Source organism: Cryptotermes secundus, unplaced genomic scaffold (genome assembly GCF_002891405.2).
Source record: "Cryptotermes secundus unplaced genomic scaffold, Csec_1.0 scaffold515, whole genome shotgun sequence".
NCBI classification, from domain to species: Eukaryota; Metazoa; Arthropoda; class Insecta; order Blattodea; family Kalotermitidae; genus Cryptotermes; species Cryptotermes secundus.
In genome coordinates this window covers 48,342-70,310 of record NW_019731273.1, presented here as the reverse complement: position 1 = coordinate 70,310, position 21,969 = coordinate 48,342, and the positions used below count along the sequence as shown (strand labels likewise).

At 40.5% G+C, this 21,969-nt stretch overlaps 1 protein-coding gene across 2 annotated transcripts in view; it reads left to right on the top strand.

Annotated features, from left to right (window-relative positions):
• Positions 1-21,969, top strand: part of LOC111866829 (DNA topoisomerase 3-alpha) — a 130,916-nt gene that overhangs the window by 100,797 nt on the left and 8,150 nt on the right. For both annotated transcript variants that reach the window (XM_023856126.2, XM_023856124.2), the window contains 2 exons: positions 7,043-7,212; positions 18,575-18,655. In XM_023856126.2, coding sequence (XP_023711894.1) covers positions 7,043-7,212; positions 18,575-18,655 — 251 coding nt within the window. The remainder of the gene's footprint in view (positions 1-7,042; positions 7,213-18,574; positions 18,656-21,969) is intronic.

Here is a 21,969-nt window from a genome sequence, read left to right as displayed (position 1 = left end):
ATTCTCAGATCACCACAGCACCCGCTAAGTAAATTTCCAGTCTGCTGTGTCTTCAGCAGCTGTTCCCTAGTAATGGCTTTCAACAGTGGCGATTCTTCAGCTTCCCACTCTCACGTCATTACTGTCCAGCAAATATCTGGGAACTGAACTCTTTCGGCCGGCCTGGGATCCTCACTATATAGCCTTGGGGTGGACCCAACAGAAAGCCGCCTCTAACGGTTCTTCTGTTATGGTCGGTTGCCTGGTGATAGCCCAGATATCATTTCTATGAGAACAAGTTTACTAAGCCATTGCTCAGAAATGGCTGTTCCTTTATTCACCTCTTGCATAGCAGTGGGTCCATGTGCCACAATAATTTACATCACTTGATTAGAATGAGCTAGTGTGCAGAGGAGGAACTCAGAACCAGGTCAAATTCTGGCAATGAGCAACTTAGCAACAGGGCACATCTTCGAGTTAGTTGAAGTGGAAGACTGAACTGACAGCTGGTTTAATCTCACTCACCATCATGAATTCACATTAAGGTGACTACAGTATTAATCATGGCAGCAGGTTGAACATCTTCAAAGTAACATTTAACCGACACACTTGCCCCACTCCAGCTTATTTAACAATATGGGAGGTGGGGGGAGAATGCACCAAAAAGAATAAATATTGATGTATGTACATTATTTTTTCAAACCTTCCTGCCTCATAGTAAAGGTAAAGCTATACTTGTAACAGGCTGTGAAGGCCCATAGAGTTGTGAGAGGTCGAGGCTCCCACATCTTCTAGACGATCGGCTCACAGATGGTGGTAAGGTTGTCAGCCTCACGCACCAGCTGCCCTTTCCCCCCCAGGACAAATCCTGTATTCATTTCTGTTAAATGTTGAGTCAATCCCAGGGCCATAGTGCAGCTGGAAGGATTAGGTAAATTGAAAAAATCCATCTCATCAGGACTCAAATCCATAACCTGGCTTATAGCATAGTGACTCAACCAACTACGCTACCAAGTGCCCCCTCCAGCTTTATAATAATATATGTAATTAGAAGTTGGGTGTGAAGGCTATGTGTTCCAACCATTTTAGGATATTATGAGTACCCATTACAATGAACATTTTTATGAATTTTGTAAATTCTCATTGTACTGAGGTTATACTGTAGTAGGAGTTGCTACTGCTGCTCAAATTCTTCTGTCCTCTTCCATCCAGTTGCTTGCATCATTAAAACTGCTAGCAGTATGTAGAATCAAGACTGGTTTTAGGTATGACTTGATATTGAAATAGATCTGTATTCTGGCACAGCATACAGTGTGAGGGTGCATAGGCTCTCAGGTGTGTCTTATTTACAGATGAGATTGTTCTACTTTTCCAAAGTTATGAATTAATATTCTGGTATTTGATACTGGTACCAAATGTCTTATTCAATATCCAGAAGTCTGGGGGGATCAGAAATCCAGCTGTTTTTGAAACAGGCATGTTGGGTCATTGACTGACTAGTTTGCTGGCTAACTGGTGCTCTCCACATTTTGTAGATCCACTCACTCCAAGCCAACCCATTGTTTGTATACTTGTTTCTCCATTATTATCATTGTTGTTTACCCCCCACTTTTATATCAAAGACATGCCTAAAATGGCAGCAGAAGTCCAGTGGTTAGTGGGAGAGCTAAAAGCATTTTACACAGAGTGTTAAGAAGGTGGTGGTATTTCTTAAGAAATTAAGGAAAGTTGCTTCCTTGAAATGGATAAATGAAAAGTTTTGTGTAGGTACATACGTCACATGTGAGCTTAAGAAACAAGAGGATCAGTTGCTTAAATTTTTCACTTAATTTATGAATACTCTTTGGAAGTGGAATTATGGACATTGTGTGGTAAGTAAACTAAGTAATTTTATGCTTTTGTTTACATGTTTTATTTTTAATTTTAAATACATGTTATGCCTAGGACCAGAAATCCAGCTTGGCTTGAGTCCCAAACTTCCTACATAGTACAGTCAGTAATTTCGTGGATTTGCTGCATGGTGTCTCTGTATGCACTACAGCAGATACATGGAGTCACTAGATGGTTCTTTGTCCTTTCTTGTCTCATCCCAGCAAGAAGTAATTGTGTGCATGCAGTGTATTCAGAAAGAAAGTCACTGTTGTAAAGGGTAGTTGTCTGTGAGTGGCAGAAATTGAGAATGTCACAGTTTGAGCAATGGGAAAATGTCAAGTTCTGCCAAAAATTAGGCAAATCTGCTAGCGAAACGTTTCAGATGACCAAGAAAGTGTATGATGGAGAAGTCTTGGGCCATAATGCTGTGTGCTGTGTGGCACAAACATTTTGCACAGGGGAGAGACAGTTTGGAAGATGAAAAGCATACCAGTCTGCCAGGAGAGGTCAGAACTGAACTCAAGATTCAAGAAGTTGCAATGTTGGTGCAGGCCAGCTGCTCCCAAATGGTAGATGAATTCGCAGCAGCAGCAGGGATTAGCCATTGTATTTTGACAAAATTCTGTATGATGACCGGAACATGTCTCATGTTACCCAGCACAATGTTCCACACGTCCTGACACAAGACCAACGTGACAATAACATCGATCGATAGCGCTGACAAAGATGGGACGTTTCTCAACCACATCATAAGAGGAGACAAAACATGGTGTTTTCTGTATGATCCACAACTGAAGCAACACTTGACCACCTTAAAATTGCCATCGTCGCCAAGAAAGAAGAAACTGTTAACAGGAGAGGTGAAAAGGCAAGGTAATGCTTGAACTGTTTTTTGACTCATGTGGAACTGTTCATGTGGAATTCATCCCAGAAGGAGCAACTGTAAATGAGCACTGCTACAAGGAGATTCTTCACCATCTACGCAGTTCAATTCAACATAAGATTCCTGAGCTTTGGCGCAAAAAGAACTGGTTGTTGCTTCTCATACATGACGACACCCCTATATATCGCTTTGTGCTTGTCCAAGAGGAGCTGGCAAAAGCAGGTCACCATTTTGTCACACCCTCCATACTCACTTGATCTCACACCATGTGATTTCTTTTTCTGTCCCCACTTGAAAGAAAAGCGACATGGGCGTCAGTTTTGCTTGGCTGAGGAGATCCTCACTACCACAAGGGAAGTTGTATGGGACCTTCCTACAAATATCTTTCAGCAGTGTTTCCAGGAGCTTTTGACTGTAGTAGTCCAGTACTGAATGTTGTGCTGTTTATTGTTGCCTTTCCTTTTGTACTTTTCTACTACTGTTTCTTTTTTCTTGAATACTTCTATGAAGAATCAGTTTTAATCAGTAAATGGAGTACCTAGAGCTTTCACTTTTCTGATTGAGTTTACTTCTCTTGCTAGGAAGCATGCTTCATTGCATTGTATTCCACAATATGAAAGTGTCTATTGAAATGCTGTATCTTTCTGAACTCATGTAACAGTTCCACACACTGCCTCTTACTTTCATGTTTACTGGTTGAGGAGTAATCTGTTCTCCTTGAAGATGGAGGCAGCAGGTTCTTTCAAAACATTGGTAATCATCTGCTCAACTAGATGACTTTATATTCTAAAAATAGTAATCTTCATTCTTCAAAATGATTTCCACAGTGTATCTAATAGAAGGTGGTTCAAATATGACCGGGACTGATTTTTTTTTTTAACCAAAATTGCCAAACACTTACTTGCACATGTCAGTCTTCAACGTACTCCCCTGCGGAGTCAACACATTTTTTCCAACGTTCTGGAAGCATCCTGATGCCCTTTTCAAAAACGTTTTGTGGTTGGCAGCGTATCCACTTCCGAACATTCTGGATGACGGCGTCGTCCACAAACCGCATGCCGTGCAGGTCTGATTTGAGCCTTCCGAACAGGTAGAAATCACTTGGTGCCAAATCGGGACTGTATGGTGGATGTGTCAGAAGGTTCCATTTCAATTTCCGGAGGGTTTCGATTGTTGTTTTGGCCGTATGGGGGTGTGCATTGTCTTGAAGGAAGGCTACCCGCTTTCCACCTCTCTTCCGCTTGGATCGGATCTTTTCCTTCACGTTTGTTGCCAGGAGGTCTGAGTAATAAGCTGTATTGACTGTTCTGGCATCTGTCAGAAAGTCTACATGGATAACCCCCTGCCAGCCCCACAAGAACGTTACCATCACTTTTCCTGCCGAATGGGTCCTCCGCGCGCTCTTGGGTTTGGGAGAACTGGTATGCCACCACTCGCATGATGATTGCTGGGACTCGGGAATGAAGTAGTGCACCCACGTTTCATCGGTGGTCACTATAGACTTCAAAAATGCATCACCTTTGTCTTTAAACTGCTGTAGGAGACGACTGGCAACTTGCATGCGCACCATTTTGTTCACGTCCGTCAAAGTGCGTGGTACCCACCGTGCATTCACCTTGCGATAGTGCAGGTGTTATTTCATGATGTCTTCTACACTACCAACACTGATGGACAGCATTGCTCCAAGTTCCTTGATAGTGATGCGCCTATTCTCATGAATAAGTGCGTCTTCACAATCAGTGTTTGGCTTGGTGAAAGATGTTGGAGGCCGACGATCATGCGGTTCATTCTCCACGCACTCTCTGCCCTCTCTGAAGCACTTACACCATTCAAACACAGGTCCATGAGAGACACTCTTCCCCATACTGTTGTTGGAGTCTGTGGTGAATTTCAGCGGACGGGACGTTTTCTCCGAGGAATTTGATCACAATGCATTGTTCCACGCTCCGCGGTACCTTCTGTTCACTCATCACTCTAGCAACTTCCAGACAGGACTGAACAGGTTTTAACCCTAACAGGAGGGAGGGTGGAGGTTGTGGCTTCACTCTCTCAAGGTCGCACAGCTGCTGCATAGTGCGGCTTGTTTACAAAAAAATCAGTCCCAGTCATATTTGAACCACCTAGTATATAGGCATTCCTGAACAGTATGGGGTTCACCAAGTTTATAACCTATTGTATACTTTCTGTCTACCAAAAAAAGTAATGTGTCAGTTTTACTCTATTTGTAGTGTTTTAGGACCAGAGTGACATGCCCCTGTACAGCCTGCCATATTTTCATCACTTTTTAACCAGTTTTCTTTCATATATGCGCATTTGACAGTTTATCCTCAATCTCACTACCAGGCCCCCTTAAACTTGATATATATGTTTATATTAATTTTACACAAAGTTTAATTTCATACAGATGCAAATAACCATAGATGCTGACACACCTTTGAATGCTCTATCTAGCACACTTTGTTGGTCAGCATTCCAGGACAAGCGTGGGCTGTCCAGCAGAGCTACAAATGTGTGAAAGGAGTGTCAATTCTTTAGTTCAGAGTAAATAAAACTTTAGCTTACATGAAACTTTAAATGAAACTGCTACTTGTGTTTGTCTGAGGACATACAGGTGCAGTAATTATTTGAAGTTTATATACATTTCAGTAGATTGACTGAAGTTGATAGTACAGGGAGCCTATCACAAATCATGTGGCTATTCAGGTAGAAGAACCAAATGCTTTTCATGTCAATTTATTGCATTCACATTTCATTTCATTTCATGGCATGGTTGATAATCCAATAGCCTGTGGTTATTTCAGATAAGAGGTGTACAATCTACAGGCAGTGCCAGAAATGTCATTGTTCTGCAGGCATTCCTGACATCTCTGTAAAAGAATTTGCATTCAGCATTGGAAGTTCTTAGTGGGAACTGAGTGAACTTCCATTTGGATATTTTCCTTCAGCTATTGAGTTGTATGAGGGTTTGTCTTGTCCATGGTTTATGCTGACCGTCTTACAGTGTATACACCTTTTCACCTTATTCTTCACTTCCACACTACATGTTTCAGCACTAATGTGCCATCTTCAGGTGTCTTTATGCATGGTAAACTATTGTACTGCATGCCATAATGTCTTCATTCTAAAATGACTAAAATCTGTATTCATCATATAGGACAATGAATTCTAAATAATAAAACTTTTCAGGATTCTTCCTACGTTGCACTCAAACACGCAAATTACGCCAATCCTCTTTTATGTGAGCATTCTTCCTACATATATTTGTGTATCGTGTTCTGTGTTGTGTTTTGCTCCTGTTACTGCATGCGTTGTACTGGCTTGCATGTAAATGTTTTTCTCTGTGGTTTCCCATAAATAACAGTTACACATGTTGAGGCCAGAAGTGCATGCTGGCCACAAACTACTAATAACAACTCAGAATTTTTATTTGGTTCCTTTATCTAATGATGACCATGTCTGTCTTAGTTTATTTGTAATTGTATGATTAGTTTTCCTGTGTAAAATTGTGTCATCTTCAAATTTATGCCAGAATCTTCTTCTTGCTTTTCTTACACAACCATTTTCATATAGCTATTTTACAGAACACTCTATGCTCTAGTGTGTAACAACACTCATGTGGCAAGAAATGTGACTGTGTGTTGAAGGGTTGTGATTGACTGACATGTGTTGCATAAATGAACTTTGTGGTAGCTGTTCAACAATTTATTGGGGCAATATTTAAAAGAAATAGTAATGTGTATGGGCTCTTGGTTTGTTTACTGCGCTATGTGTTTGAGTGTGTTCAGACCAAGGTGGCATGAATAGTGAGTGGCTTTTCCACCTGAGTGGCCAATCTGTTTGCAACAGGCTCTTGTATAACATCAGCATAGTATCCTTCTGTGCAAGCTATCTTGTGTCTAGAGCAAGTGTTCATGTCTGAGCTTGATAGTACATGTGATGGAACTATAGTTGTCTCTGCTTGGTGGACCACCATGGATGTTCAGTAGCAAAGAATTGTCACTTGCTCACTCTTAACCAGTACACATCAGTCACCATAAGGAAGTGCTCCTGATACTTACAGTGTAGTGGTGCAGAATTCTGTTCATGAAATTAATGTAACTTTCAAATAGTCATACTCCGCACAATGATCAACTAAATTATGTGCAGGCACTTACAGAAATATGGACTGTCTACTCCTTAGGTTGTGCATTTCTTGAAAGACTGCAAGCAACTTCACTTAACTTATTGCTGTATTTTAGTTCTCTTCAAAGAATTTACCTTATTGCCTGAATAAACTCTAGTTATATGATTATTATTGTGTGTTTTTAGGTTAACTGTGCAGAAAGATAACCCAAATAAAGGACGTCAGTTTTATACGTGTCCAAAACCACAACACGAATGTTGTAATTTCTTCAAATGGGCAGATGATACCAGTCCAGGTGGTGATGGAAGATTGAATGGAAGTACTTGGGGTTCAGCATCTAGAGGACAGGGTGCTGGTAGGGATTTGCCTTTTTATGCTAAAATCTTGGTTTGTGGTAAAAAATATTTCATAATCATGTTATCTTGTATATTCTAAGGAGAGAATGATGAATGATATTTCTGTCTAACTGGCACATCATGCTAATGTTTCTTCTCCCACAAAGTAGTGGAATAGTGACTTAAGGTTTCTACATATGAAGTTCACATTCTTTTGGCACCAGTCATATTTCCATATAAATAATTTGTTTGTCCTGTGTTGTATTTCTTTGTTTGATGCATTAAGACATATTCTATGATTCAGTCTCAGTGGGCTTACACACTGGTGACAGGCATATAACATGTGGCAATTGAAACATGACACATATGTCAGCATGGAATGATTTCTCCAAGTCTTTGGCTTAGGCTCAGCCTGAGGTAACACTTTAGCATTTTTTAGTTATCAACACTACCAGAACCACCAAATTGAGCTTTATGACATGCAGTATATCCTGCCATAACAAAGTTCTGTGTCAACATATCTACATTTGTGGTCTGTAAATAAGTCTCAGCATGATGTAGAAACTGCTTCACTTTCTAATTCCAAGAACATATGCAAAATAACTGTAGCAGGGAGACAGGAGCTGTTACATTTCCCTAAACATACCATATCTTTGGGCCACCAATTCATAGCTCCCATAACCCTGCCTTTCTTGTGTGTAATGACATAACCTGATGCCTGTTGTGGTTGATGGAAGCATAAACCATGAAATCCGGGAAATACACTGACTGNACTGTAGCAGGGAGACAGGAGCTGTTACATTTCCCTAAACATACCACATCTTTGAGCCACCAATTCATAGTTCCCATAACCCTGCCTTTCTTGTGTGTAATGACATACTGTGGTTGATGGAAGCATAAACCGTGAAATCCGGGAAATGCACTGACTTCTATGAATTCAAGAAGGAAGAACACACCTGTGATACTGACTGAACATTAAACAATAAGGAGATTTGAGGAGCAGCATAAGTTAAATTTAAGATTTGAGGTTCTCATGATGGTGGTTACGAACAATCCTATGTAGCACACTGGAAAGACATGGAGTACTATAGTTAATTTTCATTTCATGCATCCTGTTTTGTTATAATATACAACTTCTTTACTAAAACCATCACGACACAACTATATCAAGTTCAGTGCCTAGTTTTGGCTCTGCTGCATGTTTCGGCTATTAATAGCCATCATCAGTCAACAATGGCGTGCGATACTATTTTTGGTGAGGGAACCAGTGGTATCTAATAAACGAACTGATAGCAATCAACTCACCAAAATTTACATCACTTATTGAGTCAGTAAGGTCGTTTTATATTCTTTTCGATAAACCTGTAAATACTGTACTGTTCTCAAGATGAACATTGAATTTATGATCATATTTCCTCAACAAGTGAACTAATCCCACATAATTACCTCAGTCGATAGAATCCACGCTTTTGTCATGACCATGGAGGGCAAGTTGCAACTTTCCTAAATGGCAGATGATATCAATCAAGCGTTTCATTATTTCTCTATTTTCTTTCACATTCTCATTGTGCTGTAGTATCATCAGGCGTTTTTGATTGTCAAGTTGCCATTCAATTCAAGATTTCCCGAACATAACAAGTTGCACTGTTGAAATAGCATTCTCATGTCGTTTTAATGCTTTATGAAGGTTGTTGATATCACCAAACCCAGTCTTGTTCCATACATTTTTTTTCATTGAGAAACAATAGGCATGGCCAACAAAACAATTTTCCTATATTACGGCAACCAGATAGGCATTCCGTTTTAGAATACTGTTCCAAATTAAATTTCCTCACACATAATTTGGTTTGTGCTTTAAGTTCTGGCAACTCTCATGTCGGTTGTCCTCTTTCTATAGTTTTTTTTTTCCAGAAAAGTCCCTGCTATTAAACCCCCATTTTAAAAGGCTTTTGATTGCACAGTCACAGTCACGTTGTCTGCCAGCATTCATTTTTGCTGTGCCCTGTGCTTGTAGTCTTAATCACTCCCCTGCCTTTGTACCACAGTATCAGACTTGCTTCTCTTAAACACGGATAGCGTCTTTCTGATGCGTCAAAATACGATCACAAATACAATCTTACGCCATGTAAATATGCACTTACAATATTTTAATAAAGCTTAATGTTACCTGTAACACCCAACAAGACTGAAATCACACACAAACAGTTAATTTTCACATAACCATCAAAAGAACACATTCCTTAGCTTTCATATCACAGGCATTAGCCAGCAAACCGAAAGTTGCTTCCCTACACACTTCGTGTGAGACGAATTCTTACAGAGATTAACAAAAGGAAACTTGGTCTGTCCCACCAAGCAGGATAAGGGAGGAGGAGGCGGCATGTGGCCTTGAGCAGGAACACTCACTAAATGACAATATTCAAATCCTTATTATTCAAATTTAATTATTTATATATGACTTCTTTTCTTTTCATTTCTTAACTATGGAAGCAATTCTTCCCTTGCTTCCATGCACAGCACACCACTGTCAGGCAAATACATGGCTAATATATATGTATATACACCACTGAACTGCCCAATTGTCTAGATAGTGTGGGACTCTCAATGTCCTGGTACAGGGATAGCTTTACTTACTTTACCACTAAACTGCAGTACTAGTAAAACTGGATACAATAATATTAATTATATAAAATACTTGACATAAAAATACAATAAATTTTGTTATATAAAACAAAAGTTATAGTATAAAACAAGAATAAAATTCTTTGATTGATGCTTTACATAATCAAGTCAGTCGTTGGTTTTTGTAATTTTGTTGCGTTCCCACGGACAAATTGGAGTATTCTATATTTTGTGTATATATAAAAACTGTTATTGGAGGCTCGTGATGTAGCTGTAGTAACATTAATGCTAATTATTTAATTAGTGCCTCACCTTACAAAGTATTGTCCATTCTGTCGTTGTTTACATTCCCTACAGAACAGCCAATACTTTGTAAGATAAGGCACTGGCTGAACAATTATTGTCAGATAATACTACCTCTATACCACGGGCCTCCAAGCAGTTTACTACATGTGTACAAGTCTTGAATATATCATTATGTCTGCAGGAATATAACAAGATTGCAACAACTGACTTCATGATGTGCAATATCATATGAAGATTTTTTAACCATATTTTACTCCATAACTTATGCTAGTTTCTTGTTTGGCTAGTCTTTGACCCTGAAGATGGAGATAACACGTTCCTCTGGAACATCAGTTGACTTTCAGTGGGCTAAATGGCTTCATGTCCCAGAAGACAGAACTCTTTATAACTGCCACTCTGAGAACCTCGGATCCTGCAAGCTAAAAAAAAGAAGCTTATCCCCAAAACAAAGTAAATAGGCATTCCACTGTAAGAATATTGTGATATGAGGGCTGAAAGCCTGAATAGTGAAGCAAGAGGAGATGGCCATGCTAGGCAGTAGCTCAGTAAACACTCCCTGGCAATGGATATGTACGAGGATGAGTCAAATGAAAACCTTAAATTTGTAATAAAAAATCGAAATTTCGCACCATTATCCTGTAAGTTGGTAAGCGTGCTACAAACAGCGTGCAGAATGGCCTGTAGGTTGCAGCATAGTGCAGATGCACGAACACCGTCACAGCACCAGTATAAGATGGCTGCCCCACTTGAGACTTGCACCAGGGAAGAACAGCGTTCTGTTATTCGGTTTTTGTGTAGTGAAGGTGTGAAACCTATTGAAATTTATCGAAGAATGAAGTTTCAGTATGGTGATGCATGTTTGTCACAGCAGCAAGTGTACGAATGGAGTAGGAAGTTTGCAAATGGTGTGACTTCAGTGGAAGATGCTCCTCGTCCGGGTCAGGCACATCGAGTTGTGACTCCAGAGAACACTGCAGCAGTTGAAGCCATAGTGAGGGAAAACCGATGAGTGACAGTGAATGAAATTGCAGCAGGTTTAAACATTAGTCACGGTTCAGCACACCACATTGTGCATGATATGCTCCAGTTTCACAAAGTGTCTGCAAGATGGGTGCCACAGCAGCTGACTCCTGAATTGAAAGACCAACGTATTGATGCTTGTGAAGAACTTCTGCGGTGCTTTGAACGAGAAGGTGATGACTTCCTTGCAAGAATCGTTACTGGGGACAAAACCTGGGTTCACTTATCCCAACCGGAAATGAAGACAGCGAGCAAGGAATGGCGCCATTCCTCATCTCCAAAACTGAAGAAGTTTCGAACACAACCATCAGCAGGGAAGGTTATGCTGACTCTCTTTTGGGACGAAATAGGCGTCATCTTGGAGCACTACATGGCTAGAGGGACCACTGTCACCAGTGCATCTTACTCAGATCTCCTAAGAAATCATCTTCGGCCTGCAATCAAATCAAAGCGACGTGGATTGCTGTCCACAGGTATCCTTTTGCAACATGACAATGCAAGGCCCCGTACTGCCCGTACAACAGTTGCGACAATCAATGACCTGCATTTTGAGTGTCTTCTTCATCCGGCATACTCACCAGACCTTGCCCCAGGTGATTTCCATATGTTTGGACCAGTTAAAGAAGCAATGGAAGGACGTTCCATTCTGATGAAGAGGTACGGCACGCACTGCATGAGTGGTTGCGCAGACTACCAAAAGAATTTTTTTCTAAAGGAATTCATGCACTTTGTAAGTGCTGGAGGACTTGCATTGAGCGTGGGGGAGATTATATTGAAAAGTGATACAGCTTTGTACCACTTGTGCACAATAAATAGTACTCAAAAAAATTTTAGTTTTCATTTGACTCGCCTATGTATATATGCATGCAACAATGGAAAAACTGTTGGAAACGATGTTTTCTGCATGATTCATGACAAGACTATATAACAAGGACCAACAGGACAAAGACATAGAAGAGTTGAGAGCTATCCAGTGTGGAGGTGAGATAAAATACCTCCATTGTAGCCCTGCAAATCATAGGAGGTTGACAAAAAGGGAACTCAGTGCCTGGAGGTATAACAGGGGCACCCTGTTCCTGGGGAACATAATTACAGGGACCTGGCCCTCCCGGTTGGGGAGTCTTGAATGTGGGACAGTATATTGTGTCCCACGGGATTCAGACCTGAGAATGACTGCACTGGTGATGACCAGCAGCAAGCCCATCCCCTTGTTAGAGAGCATGTTACTTAAGGACTATAACTGCAAGTGTTCAGTTGGAAAATAAAATTACTGGTTGTGAGTCTCAAGGGGCTTGTTGCCAAGACGAACTGATTGGCAGTAAAACACCACTTGTGTAGTAACTCTGTCTTTTTGAAGACAGAAGACTGTGTGTGTGAAGCTGTTACAGTTACTTGTAGTTACAAGTTATAAGCCTGAAGTAAATGCAGTTCTCAATCCAAACCCCATATCTAGTCAGTAACATGCAACAATATATACATGGCTATATATGCACCTGAGATCAGGTTTTGTTAACAGGAGATAATAGGAAAATTTATAATAAAAATTGTATAGATATAGTTTCAGTTTAGGGTGAAAACAGAGCCACCTTCCAAAATGGTTTAGAATATGGGATACTGGATAAAGTCCAAAAACACAGTAATGCTTGGTGTTATACACCACTGTCATAAATTTTTACAATTGACTTTCATTGTTTTGTTTATTCTACTGTATGGTGGCATAGTGTAAGGTGAAGTTGCCCCCGTGCATAATTAAGCTCCACACCATGAAGGCATGGGCAAACGTAATGTAACCAAAGCCCCATATAAAATACAGTGTGATTCGAAATTATTGTCGCAGTTTCCTTGGGCTGTAATTTTCAAACCGGAAACAACCAAATGAAATTGCGTGCGGAATATAAAAGTGTAACTCAAAAAATTTTGTTTGGCAACGCTGTATTCACCGCATTGATGTCCGTGAGAAAGTATGACGTCATACGTCAAAATGGCGAATGTTCAAGAAAAGGCGAAGTGCGTACTGTGGTTTTTCGAAACAAAGTCCGTTATTAAAACGCAACGTCGTTACAGAACTCAATATGGAAAAAATCCACCTTCAGATAATGCTATACGACGTTGGTTAAAGCAATTTAAAGAGATTGGTAATGTTCTTCACCGAAAAGGAGCGGGAAGACCGAGCATTTCCCAGGAAGATGTTGATCGAATCCAGGAGGCGTTTACTGAAAGCCCGCAGAACTCTACTAGACGAACTGCTTTGCAGTTAGGTATACCACAAGCGACTGTTTGGAGGGTTCTTCATAACCGCCTTGCCCTCCATGATTCTACAGGTAATAAAACTTGAATTACGCTTTCGTATTCCTGAAGTAGTTTTTAATTTTGTGTTTCCGGTTTATTAATTATAGGCCACGAAAACCCCGACAATAATTTAGAATCGCCTTCGATTTTTCAAGTTCATAAAAAATTTATGAGCACTGCGTATAATCAGTGCCTTGTGAAATAACATTTAAACACTTGTAAGTAAATCTTCTAGGTTTTAAGTGCTGTTTAACCTCTGCATAAAACGTAAGTAAATCTTCTAGGTTTTAAGTGCTGTTTAACCTCTGCATAAAACATAAGCATTGCCTACTGTTAACCATGAATTCACTCTCGAAATTAGCCCTACATATTAAAAAAAGTGCTCGCCGCTAAAACCAGTTTTCCCCTCTATAAAAGCATAGCGCATAGCTGATCGGTTAATAAAGCTCGTAATATTATAGCATCCTGTTGCAGTTCATTTAGTTTCACAGTCTCATGTGCAGCACTTCTTTTTATAAAACCTACTAAAAGTGAGTAACTCTGAAACCATTTGATACAAAGAAAGTTCAGCCTGTTTCAAAAATGAACTTATGTCAGTTGAATGGACCATAGCAATTTATAATATAGGGCTACTGCGAATGATTCATTCCATTTCAAAACACTATATTTTCTAAAGTATTACGCGTACAAATATGATTGATACATGAAAAGAACCGCAAACTCACCAAGTTTACATCGTGATACACCAGTTGGCAGCATGAGTGTAGTATCTCAGAAAATGGCGACGAATATGGAAAAGAGATTCTGTGTGTTGGAATATGCGAAATGTTCGTCTGTTATTTCAGTGCAGCGTGCATTCAGATCAGAGCACAAGAAAGAACCACCGTGTAAACAGAGCATTCTGCGGTGGTATCGGCAGTTTAATGATACTGGTTGTCTGTGTAAACGGAAAAGCACGGGGCGACCAAGAGTGTCAGATGAAACAGTGGGGAGAGTGAGGGAGAGTTTTCTGCGCAGTCCACAAAAATCAACTGCCAGTGCAAGCCGCGAACTTGGAATCCCGCAACAAACGGTTTGGAAGATTTTGCGTCGGCTGTTAAAATTCAAACCTTACCGTGAGTTTACGGTTCTCTTCACGTATCAATCATATTTGTATGTATAATACTTTGGAAAATATATTGTTTTGAAATGGAATGAATCATTTGTAGTAACCCAGTATTGTGGCATGTAGAGCCATTGCTGGGCATCAACCTCGAAATAAGCAAATATACGTAGGTAAGTCAATAATTGCCGGTCACNGTAGGTAAGTCAATAATTATCCGCAATGTAGCTATAAATTTTATTTCAGTACAAATAGAAAACTTACATTAACATCATTTTTCAACATAGTCCCCTTGCTTTTCAACGCACTTCGTCCATTGTTGCACAAGCTTCCTGATGCCCTCAGAAAAGAAGGTTTTTGGCTGGGCAGCGAGCCACGCATGCACCGCTTCCTTCACTTCTTGGTCCGAGGTGAATCGACGGCCCCTTAATGCCTCTTTGAGTGGACCAAACAAGTGGTAGTCAAAAGGGGCAAGATCAGGACTATACGGAGGATGAGCCTTTACATCAAACTTGAGTTTCCGGAGGGTTTCAGCAGTGTGGGCAGCAGTATGTGGACGAGCATTGTCGTGCAAGAACACAACACCTTTCGACAGTAGTCCTCGGCATTTGCTTCGACAGGCACTAGCCTGTCAGTAAGCATCTCACTGTAACGAGCACTGTTTTTGTTGTGCCCCTCTCCTAATAATGTTCCAGTACTGGGCCTTGTGAGTCCCAAAAAATTGTAAGCATAAGTTTTCCTGCGAATGGTTGGCTTTTGAACTTTTTCTTGCTGGGCGATTGTGGATGTTTCCATTCCATACTCTGCCGTTTACTCTCCAGCTTGCAATGATGGATCCATGTTTCATCACCAGTGATGATTATGTCTAAGAAGACATACCGTAGCGATCCAAATGTTGTTGGCAGATGTCCAAGCGCATTTGTTTATGCAACACTGTGAGTTGTTTTGGGACCCATCTTGCACAGACTTCATGAAACCCAAGTCTGTTGTGGATGATTTCATAGGCAGAACCATGACTATTTTGCAGATGATTTACCACTTCATCAATAGTTACTCGTATGTCTAACAGAACCATGTCACGTGCACGCTCAATGTTGTCCTCATTTGTGGCCGTGGATGGTCGTCCCGCTCCTTCCTCGTGTGTAACACTTGTGCGACCATTTTTTGAATTTTTCAATCCATTTGTAGACACTGTTGTGGCAAAACGCTGTTCCTGTATTGTGCTGAAAGTCTTTGATGGATTGCGGCCCCTGATACACCTTCCGACCACAAAAACCGGATCACTGAACATTGCTCTTCTTTGGTGCAAACAGAAAGCGGAGCAGCCATGATTAATGGCAAGGCAGCGATGATGGAACTGACCTAGCAACATGAAACCTGCGCAGAAATAATGATAAGGAAACCACGCATGGCAATGCTGTGTAAAACAGCAGTGCTGCCAACAGAAACACTTATACAACTGCATTGCAGATAATTATTGACTTCCCCTCGTACAACAGCTGCTACTAAGTAACAGCTTCACAAACAAGCGTGTTTTGATTGCAACAATTGAACTACAGCAATGAGGAACTGTGTTTTCAATGTGGTCCATGTAGAGATGTTATAAGGAGCACAATAAGAGAATGTTACTTAAGGAGTATGACCATAACATCTCTGGTCATGATCCTCAAAGGGCTTGGCATTAAGACGAACTGAGAGGCTGGTAGCTTCAGGAACCCAAAGTAAGGGAAACATCTGCCATTGGAATCCGCTACCAGGTAATGGCTAGGTGTGACTGAGAAGACTTTATGTGTGCTGTAGTTATAGTGTGTAACTCAGAGTGTCAGAGTTATTTGTAGTTACATTCTGTACGTGTTCAATCAATCTGATTACCAGTCTAAACCCTGTCTAGTGTCACACTAAAATAATGACAGTGTCTTCAGTCACAGGTTTCCATTGCTACACAAAATCATCTTGCTCCAAACATCCTTGTTATTATGTTTATAAAAGAAATATTTTAAAACCATGTAAATGCAGACTATTGTAACCCAAACCTTGATAAAAGGTTAGGCATTTAGCTTTTACTAATTATATAACCAATGTTTCTACTACATAGGCACACAGTGCTCTGTAAACTTTCAGGCCAACGCTGAGCTTCTTTGTGAAGTTGTAAATATCACAAAGACAAAACAACTCTATCCAGTGTGACTGTTGAAATTTTTACTACTTGAAAACTTAACACCCTTACATGTTTCAGTCCCTATAGACCATCATCAGAGGGACATTGATACTTTTTTGGAAACTACTATCACAATGGGTGTTTTGAGTGTTAAAATACATATACATACAATGTTTGTAATGCACAATATGTACAAAATCCAACTTTTCCACAAATACAGCTGCTTTCTTGGTATATTAAAGATTTAAAACTTTGTTATTGAAGTTAAAGTTTATAAACCAAGTAGGTTCGTGTCCCTTCTCCTATTGTGTTTCTTGGTGGTGGATGAACTTGTGCCTCCTGTCTATCTTGAGAAGGAGATTCTGCAAATATATTATGGGTATTGTATTATTTCAGCAACCCTATTGTATATATATTGTATATTTTAAGGATTTTGTTGTTTCGTCGTACCATGCTATTGTCCTGTGTTGTTTTTACTGTTCCAGAATGTGCTGCGCCACATAATTTATACTTCCTGTGTCTGTGACGTTAATGTGGGTGTATAAAGTGGAAGTGGGGTGGGAGGTTAGTGCCCATCCTTTAACCTTGCCTTTCTCTCCCCCAACACAAAACCCTGCTTCTGTCCCAGCTCCTTTCTCCCCCTCCCACTCCACTGATTTCACATGTAGACTTGCCCTTCCTTCACTGCTCTCACATATCTGTGTATATTTCCAACACCAGTCTGCTTGCACTGGTTCTCACGGTCTGTTCACTTGCGGATTTCTTATATTTTTCCTTCTACCCTGAAGATGGAGGCGATACGTTCTTCCAAAACGTCGGTTAACACCACATAAACACGGTGCCACATCCCAGAAGACTGTTCTCTTCATTGTATGTATATGTATTTATATAGGGACCGAAACATGTAAGGATGTTAAGTTTTCAAGTAGTAAAAACTTCAGTAGTCACACTGAACGGAGTTGTTTTGTCTTTGTAATTTGTTAGTGTGACGGACTAGAATGAAACAAATCAAATTCTCTAAATATCCCTTTATGCCTGAAAGAGAAAGGGGCCATATATTGTTGCCTTTTTATTATTATTATTATTATTATTATATTTTTTTATTATTATTATTTCTTCCTTCCCCTAAAATGTGAGCTCCTTGGTAACCAGATTCAATTGCAGACCAGTGATTGCAACTTAAAACGTGAATGAACAAATACAGCCATTGCCAATCTTTTCTGAATACTTAATTTTAGTGAACATGCTTTGCACTTTAATTTAGTAAAATTTAATATCAGAAAAACATCCACATCTTGGCATGCAACTACACATAAAACCAGTTCACCTGCCACTGATACAGTATTCCATCAAATAAAACTATAACCAGATAAACTAAAGAAAACTCCATGGCATGTAGTCTGCAAGCAAACTATATCAACCACGCACCTAGAGCTTGTCAGCAAATTTAGTGCCAAATTTTGCAGATAGAGGGTGTTGCGTGGTCAGCGCAACAGATCCCGACGGCTGTTAATCTCGATTTTCTAGACCAGAGCCACTATTCCCTTGAAATAGCTCCTCAGTTATCCTCACAAGGCTTAATGGACCCTGTTCCAGACCCACTACTTCTCATAAAATCTGGTAGCGCTGGGAATCTGGATATATAACCAGGAAATCTGACCACTAGACCACAGAGGTGGTCAAACTATAACCAGATTTTGGAAAAAAATTGAAGTCTCAAAGAAAAATATGGCCAAAGAAGGAAATGGATAGCAAAATTACCATATACATTTATGTGTAACATAAATGTTCAAAGTCCAGTGGGACTCACAGTTAAGCTTTTTCACTCTATTAATACCCACCTCCATCAGTCCGCTGCATTCATTATTTGGACATGTGTTTCCAGGATGCAAGGGGACCAAGCGGCCAGGGCCAACTTCTTCAGACCCTCCTAGGAAGAGGAAGTGTGGTATATGCAAACAGGAAGGTAATACTGTTGTCTTCTTTCAGTTCATTGTTTCTTTGACACCTTGTGTAACGTGGCAAATTTTAAGTGTTTCATAATTTATATCTGAAGTCAAGTTTTGAAGTCTCACTATCTTCTAGGATACATTGAACTTGACATGACAGCAGTAAAAGGACTTTGGCATTGAGATGATATAAGAATCTCAGTTTGTAGCAAGAATTCTACTCCAGTGCAAACACAGAACTGGAAAACACTCTATACAGTTAGAATCATATCTGTACAGCACTTTGAATGCACTCATGTTTCCATATTGCTAATGTCTCATTTTATCAAGATAGGCAATACGGTACATATTTGAAGAAAGTTGTCTTCTGGGTTTAGGCACCGTGTATTCTTCGTNTGTCTCACGGTGTTGTCGCTTGCAGATTTACTTATACTTTTTCTTCAACCCTGAAGATGGGGGCGATACGTTCCTCCGAAACGTCGGTTAACACCACATATACACGGTGCCAAATCCCAGAAGACTGCTTTCTTCAATTAATCACCCCATCGTCTTCCAGATCCTCTCATACTACCTCTAGTTTACTAGCTTAGGTATTCAAAAATTTGGCATTCATAATACTTGGCAATATTTTCATTTTTTGTGTAACATTTTACATATGTGTGCATCCAGATATTTTCAATTCCATACAAAGTTTTATTCCAAAAACTTTAAAGAAAGAGACAGCATTGGAGACCTTAAGCACAGGTAGGAAGATAGTGTTAAGATGAATCTTAACCCTTTCTGGTCGTAGCATTATTAGAAATTTCCACATCCAGGGTGTCAAAGAGTTCTTAAATGCCTGCAGAGACACTAAGTAAATGCTTTTTCTCAAAAAAAAGTTGGTGCAACAAGGGCATAAAGGGTAGACACATGCTGTGTACTTACATTTTCGATTGTCCAATTCTTGGGCCAACTCAAACACTTCTGTAATATCTGTCAGTGAAAAGTTGGTCTTCAGTACCAGACGCACTGAGTCCTAGTCTCTCCATCAAGGAAAGAACTATTCTTGAAATGAAAGGTTTTTGAGAGTATACCAGGTGGGACTGAAATTAAACGGGACACATCAGCTGTTGATCTATGCCGACGATGTGAATCTACTTGGTGATAATGTAGATACCATAAAGAAAAACACACAAACTTGAATTGACACAAGTAAAGAGGTTGGTCTAGAAGTAAACAGAGAGAAAATCGAGTATATGTTACTGTCTTGTCGCCAAAATACAGGACAAAATAATGACATAAAGATAGGAAACAGATATTTTGAAAATGTGACACAATTCAGGTATTTGGGAACAACAATAACAGATTGAAACCTGATTCAGGAGTAAATTAAGAGGAGATTGAACTCGGGTAATGCTTGCTACCATTCAGTCCAGAACCTTTTGTCTTCTCGTCTACTGTCCAAAAATATAAGAATTAGAATATACAAAACTATAATTTTGCCTGCGGTTCTGTATGGGTGTGAAACTTGGTCTCTGACATTAAGGGAGGAACATAGACTGAGGGTGTTTGAGAACAGGGTATTGAGGAGAATATTTGGGCCAAAGAAGATGAAGTGATAGGAGGTTGGAGAAAACTGCATAATGAGGAGCTTCGTAACTTGTACTCTTCTTCAGGTATAATTACAGGGTGGGCCAGACTCAAGTTAGGCAGTTTTTGATCATTAATAACTAACCAATCCAACAACACATGGGATAATGGGAAAGTACCTTTTGTTGACGATAGATGGCAGCATCATACAGTATGCTGTGGACAAGGTCAATACTCTGCCTACTTAGTGTGCATCGAGGAAACGTCATGGCCGGTAGATGGTTGTCTATCAAGCAGCATGTAAAATGTGTGCACATTTTCTCAGTTACTAACAATGTATCAGAAGTCCAGTGCAGGATGTTGGAAGAGTTTGGACCGCCAGCAGTCCACAGAGACACAATTGTCCGAATAAACAAGCAGTTTGATGAAACTGTCAGTGCTTTGAATCCCAGGCATCCTGGTCAGCCGAGAGCTGTCCGAACTGCTGACACACAAGCACGTGTTGCTGCGGAACTGGCATCATCTCAGAAATCGAAGTCTACCCGCTGTTTGTCGGTCCTACTGGACTTTTCGAGGACAGGTTTGCGGAGAGTTTTGAGTGACATGAAGCTGACACCATACCATCCACGGCTTATTCATGTTCTTAACGAGGACAACTTCGACAGGCGACTTGAGTTCGCCGAGTTGATGCTGACCAAGTTTCAGGAGAACCCTGACCTTATCCAGAATACTGTCTGGACTGATGAGGCCAAATTTCACACATCAGGATCGGTCAACAGACACAACTGCATGTTTTGTCGGCCAGAGAACCCCAGTGCCACCATTGAATACGATTTCCAGTCCCTGGGAGTGATGGTGTGGGGCGGCATGACGTACGAAGGACTGATTGGCCCGTTCTTCCATGAAGGTTGCGTCACGGGGGAAACCTACCTAAAGTTGCTGAGGGAAAGTGTCATCCCAGAACTTCAGAGGATAGAGAACTTTGATGAACTGTGGTGGCAGTAAGATGGGGCCCCACCACACTTCGCCAATATTGTTCAGGCGTTCTTGCGTCAAGTTTTTCCTCAACGCTGGATTGGCCGTTGAGGACCTTGTGGAGTGGCCAGCCCGATCACCCGACATCACCCCACCAGACTTTTACTTTTGGGGTTACCTCAAAGACAAGGTGTATGCTAATCCCATGGACAGTGTGAAAGATCTGCGTGAGGTGATTGTTCAGGAGTTCAATATAAAGTTCGGTGAATATGTGTAGAAAGGCGTGTGAAAATGTTGCTTTGCGTCTGCAAGCCTGTGTTGACTTAGGTGATGCCCAGGTTGACCAGCATCTTGAAAATCGATGACTTGTGTGTGTGCGATTCCATTTTTGTAACCATTGCAATTGTAAACATTTATCAATAAAAACAACATCTAATCAAAAACTGCCTAATTGAATCTGGCCCACCCTGTAGAATGATCAAGTCAAGGAGGATGAGGTGGGCAGGTCATGTAGCACAAATGGGGGAGACGAATGCGTTTAGGATATTGGTGGGAGAGCCAGAAGGAAAGAGACCACTGGGAAGACCAAGGCATAGGTGGGTGGACAATATTAGAATTGATATTAGAGAGACAGGATGGCATGTTATGGATTGGATAGATCTGGCTCAAGATAGGGACCAGTGGAGGGCTCTTGTGAACACAGTAATGAACCTTCGTGTGCCATAAAATGCTGGAAAATTCTTGAGTAGCTGCTGAATTGGCAGCTCCTCCAGAAGGGCTCAGCTCT